Source organism: Lithobates pipiens, unplaced genomic scaffold, assembly GCF_037356315.1.
Source record: "Lithobates pipiens isolate NorthernLeopardFrog02 unplaced genomic scaffold, aLitPip1_a1.2 Scaffold_8, whole genome shotgun sequence".
Lineage (NCBI taxonomy): Eukaryota > Metazoa > Chordata > Amphibia > Anura > Ranidae > Lithobates > Lithobates pipiens.
Genome location: NW_027507903.1, coordinates 460,043,515 through 460,066,168, shown reverse-complemented (window position 1 = coordinate 460,066,168; position 22,654 = coordinate 460,043,515). Strand labels below are relative to the sequence as shown.

The 22,654-nt window shown below is 41.7% G+C and overlaps 1 protein-coding gene across 1 annotated transcript in view; it reads right to left on the bottom strand.

Moving 5' to 3' along the window:
• The window catches only part of PWP1 (PWP1 homolog, endonuclein), a 103,916-nt gene that overhangs the window by 15,095 nt on the left and 66,167 nt on the right, over positions 1 to 22,654 (bottom strand). Inside the window, exons 10-11 of the mRNA XM_077468484.1 lie at positions 21,935 to 21,996; positions 15,185 to 15,296 (exon numbers count right to left, since the gene is read on the bottom strand). Of these exons, the coding sequence (XP_077324610.1) occupies positions 15,185 to 15,296; positions 21,935 to 21,996 (174 nt within the window). The remainder of the gene's footprint in view (positions 1 to 15,184; positions 15,297 to 21,934; positions 21,997 to 22,654) is intronic.

The following is a 22,654-nucleotide window of genomic DNA, read 5'->3' as shown; positions in this document are numbered from 1 at the left end:
TCTAGGGACATACGTTTCAAATCCAATTTGACTACCTATTACACTTTTGTGAGGCACTGTAGTGGCATGGATGAGAACTGATGTGGCATGGATGAGCATGAATGAGTATGGCCGGTTATGGCTGGGTATAGATGGGATGGCTGGGTACAGCTAAGTATGGCTGGGTACGGCTAATTATGGATAGGGGTGGATGGGGTGGCTGAGGATGGGTGGATGAGTATTGCTAAGGGTGGATGGATGGCTAAGCATGGATGGATGAGTATGCTGAGTATGGATGAGGAGGGATGGATGAGTATGCGGAGCATGGATGGCTGAGTATGCGGAGTATTGATGGGTATTCTGAGGATGGGTATGCAGAGGATGGGTATGCAGAGTATGGATGGGTATGGATGGCTGAGAATGGATGGATCGGTCACTGAGCAGTGCTGTGGGCACTACACATGCAGTCCACAGCGCTGCTGCCTCCGATCTCTACCCTCACACTGGATGGAGAGGGGAGGGAGGAACCGGAAATCACACCGTTTTTTTTACATGTGATCGCTCCGTCATTTGACGGATCGATCATGTGGTAAACGCCCGCGATCAGGGGAATGCGCGACTGCGAGATTCTGTGAGGACGTCACTGTATGCCCCCCCAGAGTTAAACAACGGCCCTGTAGCCGTTATTCGGCTATGGGCTGGTTGCTAAGTGGTTAAACCTGTCAGAGTTTTAAAAGGCTGAAACAAATAAAAACTGAAAAAAGTGAAGTGTGGCTGAAGAACACAGTAAGTGAGATCTGGGTCCATGTTTATTTTAACATACAGCTGTATTTATGTGACAAGCGCACTTACAGCAATATTTGCTGCTAGGGGGCTACATTTAAGTATACCAATTTCTTTTCCCTATATGTTTACCAGACAATTCCTTATGCTTTAAAATAAAATTGCATATTGACAACGGTTTATTTTATATACTTGCTAAAATACAAAAACCTTTATACTAAAATGTCTGGAGTGCCACAACTGAACCCAGAACACATAGATAGGATGTCCGCCCCTCGCACTGCACTCCACTTTGCCATTGATTTTGCTCTGTAATTTGCTTGGGGTCACATTGGCATAAGCTACAAAGTAAACCGAATGATCATCACTTTGACAGTCTTTTTCTGCAACCTATGGTTGCAGGAAAGAAAATTGCTCCATTTATGGCCAGCTTTAGATGGACATTAGTGACTAGTCGCTAGAGAAGCTGAACTCCAGCTAACACTCTATAGGCATTATTTACAGTAAACATTTTTTTTCCTTTTAGGATAAAGCTTTTACATACATAAAAGCTTGCAAAGCAGAGATAAGTAACAAAGATCTGTTAGTAAAATTAGCACAAATGTAACCTTTTGATCACCCTAGATGTTAACCCAGGGGTTGACAAATTTGCTTGGAATCTAGGAGCCAGCTAAAAAAGTTAGGAGCCAGGTCCGTGACGGTGATCTGGACCTGTCCCTGGCCTGACATGGAGACGAGTGAGGGGAAGATAGCCCCCAGCCCCCCACCTGTCTCCAAGTCATTGCCCATAGCTCTTAGAGGGACATTTTATTTATTTTATTTTTTTCAAATGACGATTTTTTTTTAAATTGCATTTTAGTGTAAATATGAGATGTGAGGTCTCTCTGACCCCCAGATCTCATATACAAGAGGACCTGTCATGCTTTTTTTTCTATTACAAGGGATTTTTACATTTTTTGTAATAGGAATAAAAGTGACACATTTTTTTTTTTTTTTTAAAGAACAGTGAAAAAAATAAAAGTTAAAATAAGAAAAAAATAAAATAATTTTAAACGCGCCCTGACCCGCCAAGCTTGCGTGCAGAAGCGAATGCATATGAAAGCAGTGTTCAAACCACACATGTGAGGTATCGCTGCGATCGGAAGAGGGAGAGCAATAATTCTAGCCCATGACCTCCTCTGTAACTTAAAACGTTCAACCTGTAGAATTTTTTAAACGTTGCCTATGGAGATTTTAAAGGGTAAAAGTTTGTCGCCATTCCATGAGCGGGCGCAATTTTGAAGCGTGACATGTTGGGTATCGATTTACTCGGCGTAACATTAACTTTCACAATATAAAAAAAAAAATTGGGCTAACTTTACTGTTGTCTTATTTTTTTATTAAATAAATAATTTTTCCCCAAAAAAGTGCGCTTGTAAGTCCGCTGTGCAAATACGGTGTGACAGACAGTATTGCAACGACCACCATTTTATTCTCTAGGGTGTTAGAATAAAAAATATATATCATGTTTAGGAGTTCTAAATAAAAGGCAAGGAGATGAGCTTCCCCTGCCTGCCAGCCTCATTAGCATTGCTGGTTGTCATTCCAAGGGCCACCACAAGAGGGCGCCAGATTCCAGAAGGAACCATAGGATCGCAGAAGGCCTCAAAGCCGGGGGGCTCAATTACCGGCCGCCGGCGCCGTGGCCCGACACGATCACGCCGGGGGGGTCCACGGAGACAGGATACCCCCAGCTGTGCTGCCCCAGGCGCCAGGTCGCTAAATCTAGTCGCAAATGCGACCTGGCGCCCGGGTTTTGTCGAGCCCTGTGTTGAGCCCTGTGTTAACCCCTCCCCAGCCAGTTTCATTAGTACAGTGACAGTGTATAATATCACTGTACTAGTGTCACAGATGATGTCAGTGGCAGTTAGTCAGTTCCCACCCAGCATCAGTTGGTGTCAGATTGCCAGATGCACTAGTGCAGACCCATAATAAGTCGCCGATCACCGCCATTAGTAGTATAAAAAAAAAAAAAAAACTTTCACACAAACCAATATACACTTACTGGGATTTTTTTTTCCAAAGGAAGAATACATTTTGGCCAAAATTTCAAATTAGATTTTTGAGATTTGATTTTTTTTTATTGGATATGGTTTAGAACAGAAAATAAAAAAAGGTTTTTATTTCAAAACGTTCATTCTTTTTTCATTGAGATCACAATAAAAAACTAGTTGTGATTAAATACCATCAAAATAAATCTCTATTTGTGTGAAAAAAAATTATATAAAATTTTGTTTGGGTACAATGTTGCATGACGGTGCAATTACCAGGTAAAGTAACGCTGTGCCTATTTATGAAGGGGATAAAACCTTCCGGAGATGGTTATATACCACTTTAATTCTGCCAGTTCCTTTATTGCCATGCAAAATACACACAATATGTGAAATAATTATAAGCAAATCGGGGCAAGAATAAGGAAGTAAAAAAATAAAAATAAAACAAGGCAAAAAGGAAAAGGTAATTTGATACGGCCAAGAAAATGAAAAAAAAAAGTTACAGGAATATGGAATGTAAAAAGGTAAAGTTAATTTCATAAACTAAAGGCTCTTCAATTTTACCAAATCATTTATTAATTAAAAAACAGGTACAATTACACAGTTGGTCACGGCAGTTACTATACTGCAAAATCCAAAGCACAATAACATCGCTGGACTCCCATGGCAACTGATTATGATCGAAGGCAAAGCACTCTATCACTCTATGCCTCGGGCAGACAAGACCTCATCTCCGCAGTGCTGTGTCTGAAAACTGTTTACAGTGCAGAGTGTGCAATCTGTGCTTTACACGCACAACAACCAACTTGGCTGTACATAATCAAAATGTTACGCAGATTAACCACTTAAGGACCAAAGCCTCTTTTTTTGTGATTTGTTGTTTACAAAGTAAAAACATTTTTTTTTGCTAGAACATTACTTAGAACAAACATTACACATTTTTTTCCCTAACACCCTAGAGAATAAAATGGTGGTTGTTGCAATACTTTCTGTCACACCGTATTTGCGCAGCGGTCTTACAAGCTCACTGTTTTGGGAAAAAATACACTTTTTTGAATTAAAAAAAGAAGACAACAGTAAAGTAAGCTAAATTTTTTTTATATTGTGAAAGATAATGTTACGCCAAGTAAATTTATACCAAACACGTCACGCTTCAAAATTGCGACAAACTTTTACCCTTAAAAATCTCCATAGGCGACATAAAAAAAATTACAGGTTGCATGTTTTGAGTTACAGAGGAGGTCTAGGGCTAGAATTATTGCTCTCACTCTACCGATCGTGGCTATACCTCACATGTGTGGTTTGAACACCATTTTCATATGCGGACGCTACTTGCGTATGCGTTTGCTTCTGCGCGTGAGCTCGGCGAGATATTTATTTTACCTTTTATTTTTACACTGTTGTTTAAAAAAAAGAAAAAAAAAGTATCACTTTTATTCCTATTACAAGGAATGTAAACATCAAATAAAAGCATGACAGGACCTCTTAACCACTTCCCGACCGGCGCACGCCGATGTACGTCGGCAGAATGGCATGGGCAGGCAAATTGGCGTACAGGTTTTTATATGCCACCCTGCCATCGTGCCAGTCTGGACCCCCGTGAGTCTGGTCGCGGGTCCCGCGGACTCGATCGCCGCAGGGATACCTGCGATTGTCTCCCCGTTCTACCTAGCAACAAGTGACGCTGATCTCTGCTCCATGTGATTGGAGCAGAGATCAGTGTTCACTAACACAAAGCCCAGCCCCCCACAGTTAGTAATACGCCCCTAGGAACACTTAAGCCCTACACTGCCACCCCTGGTTAACTCCTTTACTGCCAGTATCATTTACACAGGAATTACTGCATTTGTATAGCACCGATTGCTGAATTAATGATAATGGTCCCAAAAATGTGTCAAAAATGTCCGATGTATCCGCCATAATGTCGCAGTCACAATAAAAATCGCTGATCGCCGACATTACTAGTAAAAAAAAAAATTATTAATAAAAATGCCATAAAACTATCCCCTATTTTGTAAACGCTATAACTTTTGCGCAAACCAATCAATAATCGATTATTGAGGTTTTTTTTACCAAAAATATGTAGAAGAATACGTATCGGCCTAAACAGAGGGCAAACATTTTTTTTTTATATATATATTTTTGGGGGATATTTATTATAGCAAAAAGTAAAAAAGAATGCATTTTTTTCAAAATTGTCGCTCTATTTTTGTTTATAGCGCAAAAAATAAAAACCGCAGGGGTGATCAAATACCACCAAAAGAAAGCTCTATTTGTGGAAAAAAGGACGTCAATTTTGTTTGGGAGTCACGTCACACGACCGCGCAATTGTCAGTTAAAGCGACGCAGTGCCGAATCGTAAAAAGTGGTCTGGTCTTCAGCCAGCAAAAAAGTCCGGTCTGAAAGTGGTTAAATATGAGATCTGGGCTCAAAAAAAGACCTCATATCTCATATTTACACTAAAATGACATAATAATAATAAAAAAAAAATTGTCATTTAACCACTTCAGCCCCGGAAGATTTGGCTGCTGAATGACTGGGCCATTTTCTGCAATTCGGCACTGCGTTGTTGCACCTAAACAAAATGGACGTCCTTTTTTCCCCACAAATAGAGCTTTGTTTTGGTGGTATTTGATCACCTCTGCGGTTTTTATTTAAAAAAAAAAAAAATGTGACAATTTTGTTTGTCTTAAAAATCTTAAAAAACGACTACAGCATATGGCCAATGCAGAATGTATACTGCATTGACCATACGCTGTAGTAGTTTTTTAAGATTTTTCCCATTTGATAGGAAGTTTTTGTTTTTAGCTTTCATTTTTCAAAATAAAGTACTTTTTACTACTACACTATGGGAGCCTTATCTCTTCCTATGAGGACCTAACCTTGAACATTTTTCTGGATACGGTGACTGGTGAAGTGATGAGCGGTACAAAGAGCCAACCAGTTGTACTGCAGTGCTCATGTGCTTACAATGAACATGCTAATAGTAGGAGAGAGCAGAGTGACGGATTAGCTCATCAGTCTTCTGCTTCTCCTTCACTGTCCAATAAAAGGCTGAGAAAGGAACAAGACCCATAAGTGTTACTTAACTGCAGCACAGGAAAAACAGGTCCCTGCCAGTGTTGTGTGATGTCAAAAGCCAGCCGTACTTTTATCAAAATGTGTCCAGATCAGCAGGGACCAACCAAGTTTCGATCCATGTATGGGCAGGTTGGTTGTACAGAAAATTAACTTCTGTATAACCAGCCTGTCTTATTTTCTTCACTTGATCAGCGCCGTAGGCAATAGCTGGCAACACTGATCAGTGTATTCTGACAGCGGGGAAGTCTCCCCACTATCAGAATGCAATAGCTCAGCAGGGAGTATTCTCTCCATCTGCATTAAGTGTGGATGGGGGAATCTAGTCTGTTTTTTTTTTTTTTTTGGCTGAACAAAAACAAAAATATTGCTCACGGCTGCATAAATCTAGTCCACACACTCGCATGTTAATTTGTGCATTGAAATGTGCTAAAACGCATGTGTCATCAAAGTCTATATTATAGATAGACCTTGTTTACATTTGTGCAATGCAGCATGTTTTTGAAAATATTGACCAACATGAAAACACATAATGCATGAAAATGGATTAAATCCACGTGTCAACATGAAACACATAGTACATCATCGAAGGATGTGCTAAAACACCCCATTAAAAACAGAAAAGCATGAACCTGGCACAGTGGTTGTGCATTACTGCTGTTTCTCACATGTCTACATGATTTTCTTTTTCGGCTTTTAGTTCATTTTTGAGGACTGGGGAATTTTCAATGGCAGGGTTGGTTAATGTGATGCAGCACTCTACCCTAGTTTAAAATACTTGCTTTTCATGAGTTAGAGCAGTTGTTGTGCAACCAGCCACAGAGTAACTAAAAGAATACAGAGCTCCCTCTAGTGGCTACTTGGAAAATCTCAGTTTAGAATAGCAGCAACAAATATGGAAAATTAAGCTTAAAAAAATAAATAAAAAAGGATTATGAAGAAAAATAAAACTACATTATAATTTGCTTTAATCAAAATGATACTACTGCAACTTACATCTATAGTTTGTTTCATAATGCAATAAAAAAATACAGCAGAAAAATCATGCAATGTACTTCTGCCTTTGAATACTGCTGGAGCCAAGTTAAGAAAGACGTTAAAACATGTATAATACCCCAACATTTCATATTTTCCTGATATGTGTCTGTTGTACCCTGTACTTGTTTGAGAAAGTATCCTGTTCTTTTTTTTATTGCTTGATGTGAAATCTTTGGTGTTCCTGCCAGTCCCCCTGCTTTCCTATCTCAAACGCCAGAGCATGGAAGCACATCTGTCACAATGTGGTGAGTTTTTTTTACTTTGCATTCTATTTGAGCGTCTGTCTGTACTCCAGTGGTCAGACTTGTGCTGACATGCCCCCTGCACAGCTCTTCACTGGGAAGAACAGTGTACTGCTGCTTCTCTGCCTCCTGCTGACAGATCCCGCCCTAGATGGTAACAAATCACTCCCTCCGAACCCAACTGCCCGTTTTACACTGGATTACTGCACAGAACTGAAAGAAATACAGAAGGCACACAGACTGAAATAAGAATACACATGCCTCTTGTATTTATATATTCAGCTTATCCCAGAGTTCAGCTTTAACAACTGCTGAGATAACACAGCCAGGATCATGTTACATTTCTATGAAAAAAAAAAAAAAGGAAAAAAAAAAAGCAATGACGTTAAAGATTATGAGATTTTATTGATTGGGTTTACATGTGCCTAAAGCATACGTCCACTATGATGCAATGGCCAAACTAACTGGCCATGCTCAATGTTTAGTTGACTCTAGTTCTAACTTAACCCTTTCTGGTCACCACCCCAGCTCTTAAAGCTAATCAAAATGCTGGGAGGCGCAGGGGACATTACAATCATGTGACTGCTGTACCTGGCTGTCATAGTGATTACATAATCGTAAGTATGCATTGGGAGCTTTCTGTAACACTTTAGTTGCTCTACTGGGAGTGCACAATGACCACGCTCTTAGCACAGAAAACCCGTCCCCTATGTGCACTCAGAGTAAGGCCTCGTTCACATGGCCGATCCGTTCAGGTCCACCTGTCAGTTTTTCAGGCAGACCTGAACGGATGCTCCATAGGGGGTCTATGGAGCGTCGGATGTCAGCAGGGGGCATGTCCGCTGACATCCGATCCGAAAAAGCGTGACGTAGGAAAAGCCTACTTTTCCATCCGTCATCGGATCGCATTGGGCGACGATGGACACTGCGGTCCGTCGTCATCCGATCTCCCATAGGGGAGAGCGGCGCTCTGACAGGTCCGTCCCTGCGCAGTGTGCAGAGATGGAGCTGTCATCTTCCTGCTCAGCGGGGATAGACGGAGCGATCCCCACTGAGCAAGTGGATATCCACGGGGCGGATCATCCCTGATTCGCCCCGTGTGAAAGGACCCTTAAAGCCCACCTACCCAGCAGCCCCATAATTGCATACAGCTGGTGGGAACAGGTTAAAGTGGAACAAAAGGTAAATACTCACCTTTGCTACATGTTGACGCCTGCAAGGTCCTGCGCCAGCATCTTCTTCCTGATGTTGTTCCGATTAGCCAGCGTGGGATGATATCACTCCCATGCATGTGCAGGGGTCATTCATCCCAGCATGTGCTAGCTCAGTGTACATTCTGCAGAGGATTGAGCGCAGGCAGGAACGTCATTTTTTTGCAGAAGTCACACTGTACTGTCTCTTCTGCAATAAAGTGCCTGCCTGTTAGTCTTTTTTTTTTTTTTGCCTTTAGTTCCACTTTAAGCTGCCTATACATCTGCTTTTTTCATGGGATGCTCAGTTTCAAACGCCTAAGTTTGGGACAGGTTTAGTTTAACCATCTCATTACTAGCATGTTTCTTTTTTTCCCAAAAACTGTGGTCGAAAATGAAATCATCCAAAAAGGGGCTATTTTAGGGGTTTTTGTACTGCCCTAGCATTATTTTATTTTATATTTATACTAGGAAGTAAATTCCAAAATGTTGGTCTATTTTCCTTAACCACTTCAATACCGGGCACTTTCTCCACCTTCCTGCCTAGGCTAATTTTAGCCTTGAATGGCAAATGCGTGGTCATGCAACACTATACCCAAACAAAATGGTTTTAATTTTTTTGAGACAGAGCTTTCTTTTGGTGGTAATCACCACAGGGTTTTTTTTTTTTGTTTAGCAAAAAAGACCAAAAATTTAATTGTTTCTTCTTAGTTTCTGTTATAAAATGTTGTAAATAAGAAATGTTTTCCTTCACCGATGTGCGCTACACTGACAGGCACCGATAGGCTGCACTGATGAGAAGGCACCAATATGCAGCACTGACAGGCGGCACCAATGGGCACCGATAGGCACTGAGTTGCATCACTGGTGGGGCTGCACTGATAATCATTGCACTGATTATCAGTGGAGTTTCCACTGAGAAAAGCCGCTTATTGGCTCTCCTCTCCTCACGCTGTCAGTGTGAGGAAAGGAATGAAGATAACTGCCACTTTCTATTTACACTGTAATTGGACACAGTTGATCACATGGTAAAAAGCCTATCTCGTAGGCTCTTTACCGTGATGCGGTGTGTCCGAGTAACACACCGCACCATAGACCGCCACACTGCATGCCCCTCGGGGGTGTGCATGTGCTGCCGCTCTGAGGGACCTCATATGACATCTACACAGAACGATGAAACCCTATCCGGCCATCAATTTGCTATAGGCTGGATGGGAACTGATTAAATATACAGATAAAAAACATAGTGGTTAATAAATACCAACAAAAGAAAGTTCAGTTTGTCTCTAAAATGTGATCTAAATCTCATTTGGTACAGTGTTGCATGATGAGCAATTGAAGAATGGTAAGTAGGAGCGCTTCTGCCAGAAGGGTCCTCCAGGTGCTATATGTATTCGGGATCACACAAGGTAGCAGCTCCTGCAGCTGCCGGCCAGCAGTGACAGGGAAGACTATCACAGGAGGACTCCATACATTGGATGAGCCAGTTTAATTTTTTAACCGTTGCCTTTTAATAAAATTTCTGACCTACTGCACTTACAAGTGCCTTTCTCTGCATATCATGATGAGGAATTGTCAGTCAAAATATCAGCTCTGTAAACTGACCTGGTAATGAATTGGGTACTGAAGCGGTTAAATCCTGCGACAAAAAAAAAAAATGACCTGACCAATGTTCTCTCTGACACTAGAGTAAGAGCTGCTAAACAGCGGGCTAGGCTCAGTCATAGCCTGGGAAGGAACAGGGCCCCCCTGGTGCACAGACAATGAAATAAGCCGAGTGGCTGACACGAGGAGCCATAACTTCTGAAGCACATCTCAATATGGAGCAATCTCGGTTTAAATTGAAAAGAAGAGCTGTGAAAACATACATAATGCTTCTCTATCATGTCCTTCGGGTTCATATTTTACCTTCAGCCAGAGAAATAGATCAGAAGAAAATACTGACAATTGCGATGTAACAAAGAAATATGATTAGGAATACACTGCGGAGACATTTTATTCAGTTCTAAAAGCAAACACCGGTGTGGTGGGCGAGCCATTTTTCACGGAAAGCATTACAGGCAGCCCGATACTAAAAGTGTCTTCTTTATTTATGAGGGAGGGATTTCATTTGCAGCAAATAAAGAAGAGCGGGAGACGCTGTTTTTAGATCTCTCGTGCCGATTTCTGAGGTAAATTCAGCACAGCGGATTGGTATCATTCACCTCTTACTGCTCCATTTTATACAGGAAACATCAGCAGGTCACAGAGGACCTCCTGACAAAGTGCTTGGAAAAAAAAAAAGGTCCTTCCCCTTGTCAGAGCAGGCACAAATGGTGAGAATCTTATTGGTTTTCACACCGTTCTGTCCGAAAATTCTTTTAACAGGCTCAAAATGGCCGAATGTTGGGTCTCATTTTTTAACCAATTCAATACAGGGCATTTTCACCCCCTTCCTGCCCAGGCCAATTTTCAGCGCTGTAACATTTTGAATGACAATTGCGCGGTCATGCAACGCTGTACCCAAATACATTTTTAGCATTTTTTTCCCCCACAAATAGAGCTTTCTTTTGTTGGTATTTGATCACCTCTGCAGTATTTAATTTTTGCGCTATAAACAAATGAAGAGCGAAAAGTTTTTTTTAAACAAATGTTTTCCTCAGTTTAGGCCGATATGCATTTTTCTACATATTTTCATTTAAAAAAATAAAAATAAAATCACAAGTGAATGTTGATCGGTTTGCGCAAATGTTATAGCGCCTACAAAATAGGGGATAGATTTATGGCATTTTTATTTTTTTATTATTATTTTTTTTACTAGTAATGGCAGTGATCTGCAATCTTTATTGTGACTGACATTGCGGCGGACATATCGGACACTTTTGACACTATTTTGGGACCATTCACATTTACACAGCGATCAGTGCTATGCACCGATTACTGTATAAATGTGACTGGCAGTTAAGGAGTTAACACTAGGGGGAAATCAAGGGGTTAAATGTGTTACCTAGGGAGTGATTCTAACTGTAGGGGGAGGGTACTGACTAGGGGAGGAGACCAATCGGTGTTCCTATATACTAGGAAGACACGATTTGTCTCCTCTCCCCTGACAGGATGTGGATCTGCGCATTTACAGATTTACAGATTTCCAAGGATTTTCACAGATCCATGGTCCTGCTCTGTAATGAGCGATTGCGAGTGCCGGGCAGACATTGCGGCTGCCGGGCACGTGCATAAGCTCTTCAGTGACATGCATGCCCCCTATATTGCCAGCAAGCTGAGGACGACATACGACGCCCGCCCAGTATGGGAGATCCCATCTGCGGACGTCATGGGGTAGGGAAGTTGTTAAAATCTAATATAAATTTTAACATGTCAGCCCCTTCCAGTGAACAGGAGCAAGCTGAGGTGTTTCATAGGCTTCCCAGCCATAAGATCACTTTGGTTGGCTGTCACAGTGATCACGTGATTGGGAGCTGGTCCCGATTCATTTCCAATCATAAACCGTGACCAGGAGCAGTCCATGACAGAGCAGCTACAGTGTTTGGAAACACACTCCCACCAGCACAGAAAGACAATTCTGGCTGTACATATTTACACTCACCGGCCACTTTATTATTAGGTACACCTTGCTAGTACCGGGTTGGACCTCATTTTGCCTTCATAACTGCCTTAATGTTTTGTGGCATAGACTCAAAGTGTTGGAAACATTCCTCAGAGAATTTGGTCCATATTGACATGATAGCATCACGCAGTTGCTGCAGATTTGTCGGCTGCACATCCAAGATGTGAATCTCCCATTCCACCACATCCCAAAGGTGCTCTATTGGAATGAGATCTGGTGACTGTGGAGGCCATTCGAGTACAGTGACCTCATTGTCATGTTCAAGAAACCAGTGGTGAGATGATTTGAGCTTTGTGACATGGTGCATTATCCTGCTGTAATTAGCCATCGGAAGATGGGTACACTGTAGTAATAAAGGGATGGGGATGGACATGGTCAGCATCAATACTCAGGTAGGTTGTGGTGTTTAAAGGCATTTTCCTCCACACAACTGCCACTCACTGGAAATTTTCTCTTTTTCGGACCATTCTCTGTAAACCCCAGAGATGGTTGTGCGTGAAAATCCCAGTAGATGAGCAGTTTTTGAAATACTCAGACCAGCCTGTCTGGCACCAACAACCATACCACATTCAAAGTCACTTAAATCCCCTTTCTTCCCCAGTCTGATGCTAATTTTGAACTTCAGCAAGTCGTCTTCACCACATCCAGATACCTAAATGCATTGCGTTGCTGCCATGTGATTGGCTGATTAGCAATGTGTGCTACCAAGCAATTGAACAGATTTACCTAATAAAGTGGCCGGTGAGTGTACATTACAGCTTGTGTTAAAGTCCACTGCTGCATTGCGGTGCTGAGGGGTTAAAAAAAGTTTCAAAAATCACTATCAATATTTTTAAAATTAAATCTGCAGCTTTCATTCACATATTATCTAGTGATAATGTCATGAAGGTCTTACAACATCCTGGATATCTGTATAGATCAGTGTTTCTCAACTCCAGTCCTCAAGGCGCCCCAACAGGTCATGTTTCCAGGCTCTCCATTATTTTGCACAGGTGATTTGATCAGTTTCACTGCCTTAATAAATTACCACAGTCGTTTCATCTGAGGGAAATCCTGAAAACATGACCTGTTGGGACACCTTGAAAACTAGAGTTGAGAAACACTGGTATAGAAAACACCTCCATTGGGAGAATGGGTGATCAGATCCGAATACAGACACAGTGTTGTTCTGATACATACACCCGCTCCTGCCTGCATGTCAGGTTTTGATATGCGATTGTATCCATTGTACAATGATCAGCTTTTATTTATGTAAAACCTTTATCCCAAAAAGGAAAAAAACTATTGCTGTAGCCGATTATAAAGTATTAGCTGGAGTTTGGATTAAAATGTGTTAGTGTATCTAAACCTGCTAGTACATCTAACATGCCGCTACCCCAAGACTGACAATGCTGCTGTCCAAAAGGTGCCCCCTGTGCTCCTTCATCCAGAATGGGCACTCTACTGCAGAAGGTGTGTTACTGGCGAGATCACCAGGTGAAAACAGGGTAGAAAAAAGCCTAAAGAAAACTGATGCAGCCACCACATCTAATGACTGGTAATCTGCATTATATTACATTTTTGGTTTTGGATTCAATAACACTTTAAGATTTGCAAAACTTATGAAAATATAAAAAATTTAAGCCGAAATCTGGGCAGATATAAAAAAAAAAAAATGCAATTTAATGCAGTTTTGAATTAATTAAAAGGAGAAGTACAGACTGGGCTCGTTTGGCTGTACTTCTCCTTTGGATCACTGAAGTGAAGTTCAATTTGCACGCCTGTGACCCATTCTTCAGCATAGAGTGGACTGAAGTCCGCTCTCTGTAGACTAAGGATGAGCTCCAACATGTTCGCACTCTCCACGTGCAGAGCCCGCCAGGAAGTTGGCATGGCGCCACGCTAATCACAGGCAGTGAGACATTGTCCCAATGTGCAGCTACAGATATCGGGCAATGTCTCACTGCCTGTGATTACCTCAGTGCTGTGCCGACTTCCTGGCGGGCGCTGCACATGGAGTGTGCGAACACGCCGGAGCCCTTCCTTACTGTGGACGTCACAGTCTGTCCAGGCACTATGTCATCACGACCATAGAGTTGTGATCTGCCCAGATCCCTGGACCGGCACCCAGCACGAGTCGCTGAGAGCCTAAGAGAGCTCCCAAATATACCAAAAATATGTAGACGAATACATATCGGCCTAAACTGAGGGGGAACATTTATTGGGTATATTTATTATAGCAAAAAGTAGAAAATAATGTGTTTTTCCAAAATTGTTGCTATTTTCTTGTTTATAGCGCAAAAAATAAAAATCACAGAGGTTATCAAATATGACCAAAAGAAAGCTCTATTTGTGGGAAAAAAAGGGCATCAATTTTGTTTGGGAGCCACGTCACACAACTCCACAACTGTCAGTTAAAGCGACGCAGTACTGAATTGCAAAAAGTGCTCTGGTCTTTACCAGCCAAATGGGCTGGGGCTGAAGTGGTTAAAGGGACTTTTTTATATATAAAATATGACCCCAGATATAAAATTTAAGAGGTCCTGTCTTGCTTTTTTTTCCTATTACAAGGGATGTTTACATTCCTTGTAATAGGAATATAGTGACCCCTTTTTTTTTTTTTTTAAAGAACAGTGCAAAAATCAAAAAAGGTAAAATAAATAAGAAAAATGTGACCCGTCCCTCCGAGCTCGCGTGCAGAAGCGAACGCATACGTGAGCAGCGCCCGCATATGAAAATAGTGTTCAAACCACACGTGAGGCATCGCCGCGATCGTTAGAGCGAGAGCAGTAATTCTAGCCCTAAACTGCCTCTGAAACTGTAGAATGCAACCTGTAGAATTTTTTTAAACGTCGCCTATGGAGATTTTCAAGGGTAAAATTTTGTCGCCATTCCACGAGCGGGCGCAACGTCGAAGCGTCACATGTTGGGTATCAAATTTACTTGGCGTAACATTATCTTTTACAATATAAAAAAAAATTGGGCTAACTTTAATGTCGTCTTAATTTTTTGTAATTCAAAAAAGTGAATTTTTTCCATTTTTTAAGGTGGAACATTAACATGTTCCCAATGCTGCAGCTGCTCCGGGAGACAAAGTAAAAGCAGATTAAAACTTCGTGTTTAACAGTTTCAAAGTTTTGCACATTTTATTAACAGATCTGGATAGTACCATAATATAGGAAATACCAGTGTGTCACATCTGAGCAAATACGGTGTACATGTGTGCACTAAAGAAAACGAAAAAAAAAATATGCTTACTAAAAAGTTTCTCGGAGAAAAATGATTCCACGCCACTCTCTCGACCTCTCCGCTAAATCGCCATGTTCTGTGGTTTTCCTGAGGACTTCTGCAGTCATACAATATTACTGATCTGAGAAGTAAAGAACAGAAAATTGCACTGAAATATATATTTTTCAATATTATTTAACCCTTCAGAAGGATTTCTGTATACTAAAAACTTGCTGGTGGTCGTCTTTTAGAGCTCATGAACACCCAACATTTTTTTCTCCCCTGGACACCTTTGCTCCCGGAATGAAAAAAAAGCAGCTTATAAAAACGTGCCTAAAGCTGAGTTTTTCACATGTTTAGGCACATCAAGAGTTTGGGTGTTCGTTGAGTCAATTAAAGCCGTTTGCACGAGGCCTTAAAATGAAAGTGCTTCAGCTACACAGACTGACTGGAATATATCCACAACGGCATATAAAGGATGTCAAAGTAGTGCTACTTAACACCCAGGGCCGTTTTTAAGGCAGGGCAAAAGGGGCAGCTGCCCTGGGCCCTGTCATTGTTGTCATACTTGCCAACTATCCCAGTTTAAATTCCATTGTTCCTTGAGGATTTAGTCCTGTGCTGTGTACCAATATCTCAGTGTGAAGTGCTGCTACTAATGCTGCCCAGCTCTGCCCTATTGTTGTGTACAGATGACTCACCTGCAGATTCTGTGTTTACATGTAAATACCAACATTGACATGTAAATAGTGATGACATTAATATGTAAATAGAGGCGGTATTCATATGTAGATCATGCCCCCGAGGTCATATCCACCAATACTTAATGCTGCCCACTGGGGGGTGAAGGGGCATGCTTGAAAGTCTGCACTGCACTGCCACTGAGCCAGAGAGTCCTAGGATACCTGGGAGTTTAATGTCTATTAATGGGTGAGGAGATGATGTGCTGTAACCTCTAGCAACCAATCAGTAAGCAGCAATGATGGGCAGTAACCTATAGCAACCAATCAATGAGCAGTATTGATGTACAGTAATCTCTAGCAGCCAATCAACAAGCAGAAATTATGTGCTGTAACCTCTAGCAACCAGTCAGTGAGTGGTAGTGATACACTGTAACCATTGGCAACCAAACACATTCGCTGTCTAATCTGATTCAGTAAACTGATTTTGAGTATTGCTACTTTTTATTATAAAAGCAGGTGGAGAGAGAAACTGCATGGGGGGGGGCAACAAAAAATTTTGCCCATGGTCCAATCAATATTAAAGACGGCCCTGTTAACACCCAGCAGATGAGACAGAGTAGAGATGGGTCTGATAGGAGGGTGCTGCAGATCTGATCTGTGCTACATGTACAGAACAATGGAGACAAGCTAGAGCACTTCTTCAAACTTGAACTCCAGGTATAGTGCAGAAGGTGATCAGAAATGGTGCCTAGAGCCAGCCATACACAAAATCGGAATTCAGCTGGTTCAGCAAAGACTCAACAAATGTCAATCCATGTATGGGCACCCAGGTTGTACAGAAGTCGATTGATCAACATCTGTACAGCTACCCAGTCAGGTTTTTCTTGAACGATCAGTGCCACTGGCAATAGGTGGCAACACTGATCATTGTGTCCCACTGTCAGAATACAATAGCTCAGCGGGAGTGATCCCCCCCATCCACCTCAAATGTGTGCATGTGGAATCAGCACTTTTTTTTTTTCCCGTTCAATCTCAACGAAAAAAAAAAAAAATGTATAAAGTATGGCATGCCTTATATATTGTTGAGTATATGTAAATACTTGAATATCCACAGCCAATGTTCAGTTTAATTTTGTCTACAGACATTGAAGACTGTTCCCTGCATCTGGCTGCTTACACAGTCAGATTAGGGAATGTTTTTAGTGTTTAAAGCAGAACTTCAATAAAAAAAAAAAAACAGAAAGAAAGAAATAGCCTTTTAAAATATAAAACAAGACCAGTTTTTGCTGCAATATTCACTTAAAATCCAGAGATTTTCACCCAAAGAACTTTTTCTGCTACTAGATGTCTTTAGTCTAATGGCCAGAAGCATACAACCCCCTTCCCCTGAGCCCAGGTTATCCTGGACCAGCTCCATCCTCAAACTGGACATTAGGGATGAGTTTAGCCATTTTTGCACATGCCCCTGAAACTGCCTGAGCTATCCCATCAGGAATCTGTCAATGCCAATAGCCAATAATAAACAGTGGAGGCATTCCACGCCCAGTAGCAGTGCAAATGCAAGGTGTGTGTATACTTGCAGCTGTAGGAGGGAAAAGCCTCCACTGCCTATGATAGGCTGTCAGCTTTGACAACTACCGGGTGGAATAGCTCAGGCCGGTTTGGAGTTGTGTCTGAACCCACCTAAGCTCATTACTGCTGGACAATGAAAGGAGAACAAGCACCGTATTGACCTAATTTTTCCATCACTCTGTTTTCTCCTCCGAGCAGCATGCGTCTTGTCAGCATATGAAAAATGTGACACCTTGTGCTGCTGCTTCTACTAATACTCCAATCCTGCTGCACAGGGACTGCAAGAAGCAGATAACCAGGTCAGATTCAGGTGCCTACACCATTTACATTTAAAACATATAGTACATTTAACAATGTATTGAGGACTAAAGAGCTGCTTTCCTTGTATATGCCTACGCCTAGAGTTCAGCTTCGAAAGGTACCTCCATCACCCCCCTTGGCCAAGCTTGGTCTGAGGAAAACCAGGGTGCCTGGACATGATTTGTAATTTATGGAGAAAATTGGCTAGGATGGATATTACCATCCAAATGCTTTCATAGCACAACCCCACCCTGAACATTTACATCAAACTTGCATGTACTGTATATAGAAAGATTTTTGTGCTTATACTTGTTGGCAACATAGGATCCATTTCCCACTTCAACATATCAGTTTGGTGCATTAAACAAATTCTCGCTTGCTGCATTGTCAGTGTAGTTTCCAGCAATAAGCTACTACAGATGAATGGTAATGCATGTATAATGTGTGACTCATGCCTAAATTTGTCTAAGCTTTTCCTGCATCTAAAATGCAGACATATGCAATGGGTCTAAGGGTGCAGTCACACTTGCGAATGCACCCTGCCGACAATTACACATGAGAACCCCAGCCCCCAGGGGGTTCCTGTGATTACCTGTGAGTAGGCAGCCCCATTGAAAGCAATGTGAGGATGCTAGCTAATCACGTCCACTGGTATATGGGCGTGATCTCTCAAGCTGTGATCACATGCGATAACAGCTTGAGATTGTCCTAGGACACAGGCAAGGGTTTACTAAATCTACTCCACAGCTTCCCCTTAAAGGATGGAAAAAAAAAATCTTCAAAATGAAAATTCCACAACAACACAAGTTTAGAAAATGCAGACTTTTTTTTAGCACTGAGCGCAAAAATCAGACTAGAGAGTGTGCACTACGCATTTCAGATCCGACACCTCTGTGCTCCATGTGACACGGGACAGAGCACAGCCTGATTTATTACACCATTCAGCGGGAAATAAAATTCACATTCCACCAAGAGACAGGCCGTACTAGATAAATGTTCTAACAACAACAGCACGGGCCCATCTGCTGCCGAGGTAGACAAGGTCCCAGGCGAGCAGCGGTTCACGCTGTCAGCGCACTCAGTGACAGAGAAGTCACATCCTGAAAATTGCAATCAAGGTCCATCCAGCAAAATTAACAGATGGCTAGGGCTATTTATGGAACCTATCGTTGTATTGATAGCAATTTTGCCTTTGGTTATCATTGAAAAATGGATGAGTTTCCAAAGATGAAATAAATATGCACTAAAGTGGAATTTACAGACAGAGCTCGACACAAACTGACGCTCATTTTAAAGTGGTGTCCTATATAGAGGGCGCTAAGGTGAACATTCAGCAATTTGTGTTGTATTTTGTATCAATGTTCAGAACACCCTGAGGGGCTATTTATATGGGTGCATTCTGTTAATGCACTACAAACAAGAGTTTTACCACAACGCACAGTAAGGGGTGTACTGCAGTGCAATTTATTTTAAAGAGCACCCCAACACACTGCAGTGCCCATGTGCTGTAATGCACCACCGCTCACAGATGTAAATGATCTGTGCACTGTGTTAATTAAAATATGGCATGCAGCTTGGTAAATAGGCTCTCTAACGCAATGCACGCAAAACATGCGTGTTGTGTGAGCGGGCCCTAATACTTCACTTACACCTGGCTCCTTGCTCCAGGTATTTAAAATGTATCTAAACACAAAACTATTCTTATTAGCAAACATCATTCAAACCACTTCCTCTGTGCCCAGGTTGTCGTGGACCTGCCCCAGCCTGTAACTGGACAGTGTATGGAGAAGTAGCACAGTGATGAGCCCCCCCCCCGTCACTCTGACTTCTGCTCCTATCAGCATGCTTATGGTCAGCAGATGAACTTATTGGCTCCTTGTGCTGCTTCTTCCTCTAACACTCCAGCACTGCTATACAGGTACTGCAAGACTGATATCAGGTCAAACTTAGGCATTTACATTGCTGGCATTTAATAAATACATTCAATGATTATTAATAATGACAGCACCGCATTCATTTGTGTCTTTTAGATATGTCAGAGTTCAGCTTTAAGGCCGGGTTCACACCGCTGCGATGCAGGAACGCCGCGAATCCTGCGGCGTTTTCCCGCATCGCATTACTCCCGCCGGCAGTTCACACTGCCCTATGCGGACGGCTGGGAGTGTCAATGATATGTTAATGACACCCCCAGATCCGTCCGCATATCGCAGTGCGATCTGCCGACTTGCACAGGAATCGGATCGCATGGTGTGAACCCCCATGCGATCCGATTCTGTTGCGGACCAAAAAAAGGGTCCCGTGCGAGTTTGCTGCGGGACCGATGTGAATTCAGCCATACTATCTGTATGGCTGTACTCGCATCGCTACGGAGATCGGATGTGATTTGCGGTGCGAATCACATCCGGATCTCCCCCCGCAGCAGTGTGAACCCAGCCTTAAAGAGATGTGAGATGTATGGCCAAAGTTTTTTGGCCATACTTCTCTTGTGGGTCACCAAAGTACATTTTCTTTTGTAATCCTGCTGACACTAATAGGGTAACATGGTTTGCTTTATATAATTCCCTTGGAGTAGAGAGTGGTCTTCCTACCCCAGAAGGGTATAAAGACATGTAGCACCGTGAATACACAATCCACTTTGAGAGTTCTCTCTATATATTTTACATTTCACCAGGGAGAATTTATTTGCATGAGAATAATGCATAGCTATATTCTGTCGGCGACACAAACAATGTATGAAATTAATGGTATATACAGTGGCGGTCCATCCATACAGGGCGCAGGGACGATGCACCCATAATCCATGCCCCTAAGCCGTAGCCTCACCTAAAAACTCCTGCCCGCCGGTCCTGGGCAGCTGCAGGCAGGAGTTTTTAGGTCGAGGCCGCCGCTTTGGCTTAGACCGCGGTGTCCGCCCTCGTGGACTAGGCCAAAGCTGCAGCCTCACCTAAAAACTCCTGCACGCAGCTCCTCAGAACCGACGAGGTGTCAGTGCTGGTCCTGGGGAGCTGCAGGCAGGAGTTTTTAGGCGAGGCCGCAGCTTTGGCCAAGACCGCGGCATCCAGCCTTGCGGACTAGGCCAAAGCCGTGGCCTCGCCTAAAAACTCCTGCTCGCAGCTCCGCAGGACCGGCGCGGTGTCAGCGCTGGTCCTGGTGGGAAAAAAAACAAAAAAAAATTAGCTGAAAATTTGAATCGACTTGACCTCTCAACTCGATTTTTTTCCCCAGCCCTTTACTATTGTATATTATATATATATATATATATATATATATATATACATATACATACATACATACATATACATACACACACACACACACACTAACTATGTAAGCCATATTATGTGCAATGGAGCTGACCTGCTGCATATGAGCAAACAAGATCAGGAGCGATATCCTTGGGTTGCCTTTGAGAGTGGATGTGTGGAGCAGCTTTCTTGTAATATCCTGTGGTCTTTATCAGACATTTTGTAACTTAGAATTGGCTACATGAGTATGGTGGTGTTGAAAGAGATGCTTACTGGCTCATGTATAGAAGAATACAATACAAAGCGTACTGGTCACAGAAGATAAATAAACTTGAGTCACCATTTTTTTCCTTATGTTTTCACTGTATTTTTTTCACAGATTTTGTTTTCAGTTTGCTTAATTCACTGAATATTTAGGAATGATATGGATCACAAAAAAACATCTTTACGCATATATTGCATTAATGAATTTAATTTATTTTACAAGATTGACTGACTTGCGTAATTTGGATTGTAAACATTTTGGGGGGGGGGGGGTATTAATTAGCGCTGTACATTATTATTTGATATATCAGTGTTTTTAAATTTTGTAAAATAAATAGTTCTTTATGCAAACTGGTTGCTTACAGTGGTTTTTACTTTCATTGTATATTCTAGAATATCTGTAGTAGTCCATTAACATTTTTTTTTATTATTATTATTTTTGGTGCAGTTTGCTGAGGAATACGGACGTAAGTGGTGGCTGTGAGGTCTTTTTGCTGTGATGTTGAAATATGTTATCGGTGTAAGATTTTCAGTGTTTAAAAAAAAAAACAGATGATTTACGTACACGCATGGCAACTAGTGGATGTTGCACCTCCAGCTCAACAGGTCATGTATTCTGTAAACAGCCTCAATCTATGCCATACCCTAACGAGTTTTACTCTGCCCCCAGGGCTTAATTGTCATGAAAGATGTCCTTTCAGATCAGATTTACTTACTTATCAAAGGAGCCAGATAGAAGTGTCTGTGGCTCGAAGGGATGGAATTGTAAAGTTTGTACCTACAAGATAAAAATGAATTAGCCTGAGACAAAATATAATGAAGGCATCAGAGAATAATTTTACATTGCCATGAATGGACAAAGTAGTAGTGCCGTTAAAAAAAAAAAAAAAAAAAAAAAAAGACATCCGCCACTAAATGAAAAGGGGTCCCACTGTTCTTGCTTAAAGGCTAGTAATGAGGGGTTATTACTTTTGATGATAATATTTAGTATATGAAATCATTTTTAGATCAAATGTCTTTATTCATATTTTTTTCAGTATTTATATGCAAACCAATCAGACCAAAAAAAGTGACAGTTAAGGGGGGTTATACAAACCAAAAATTCAACTTTTTTATACAGTTTAAGCCCCTTTTCCCCCCAAAAAAGGAAGCCGCTATAAAAGTTGAAAAGTGTTAACTGTTGAACTTTCATTAATTGCTTAAAGTGATTGTATAGAATGTTTTTGTTTTAAATGACAAGCATGTTAATAAGCATAAGCATGTTATACTTGCCTGCTCTGTTCAATAGAACTGCACAGAGCAGCCTCAATCCTCTTTTGGTGTCCCCTGGCTCCACATCTTCTGAGTGTGCCACCAAAGGAAGCAGCTTCCTATGGTGGCACATCTGCAGGCTCGATCCTGAACCATGCCGCCTGCAGCCATTAACAGACAGTGTG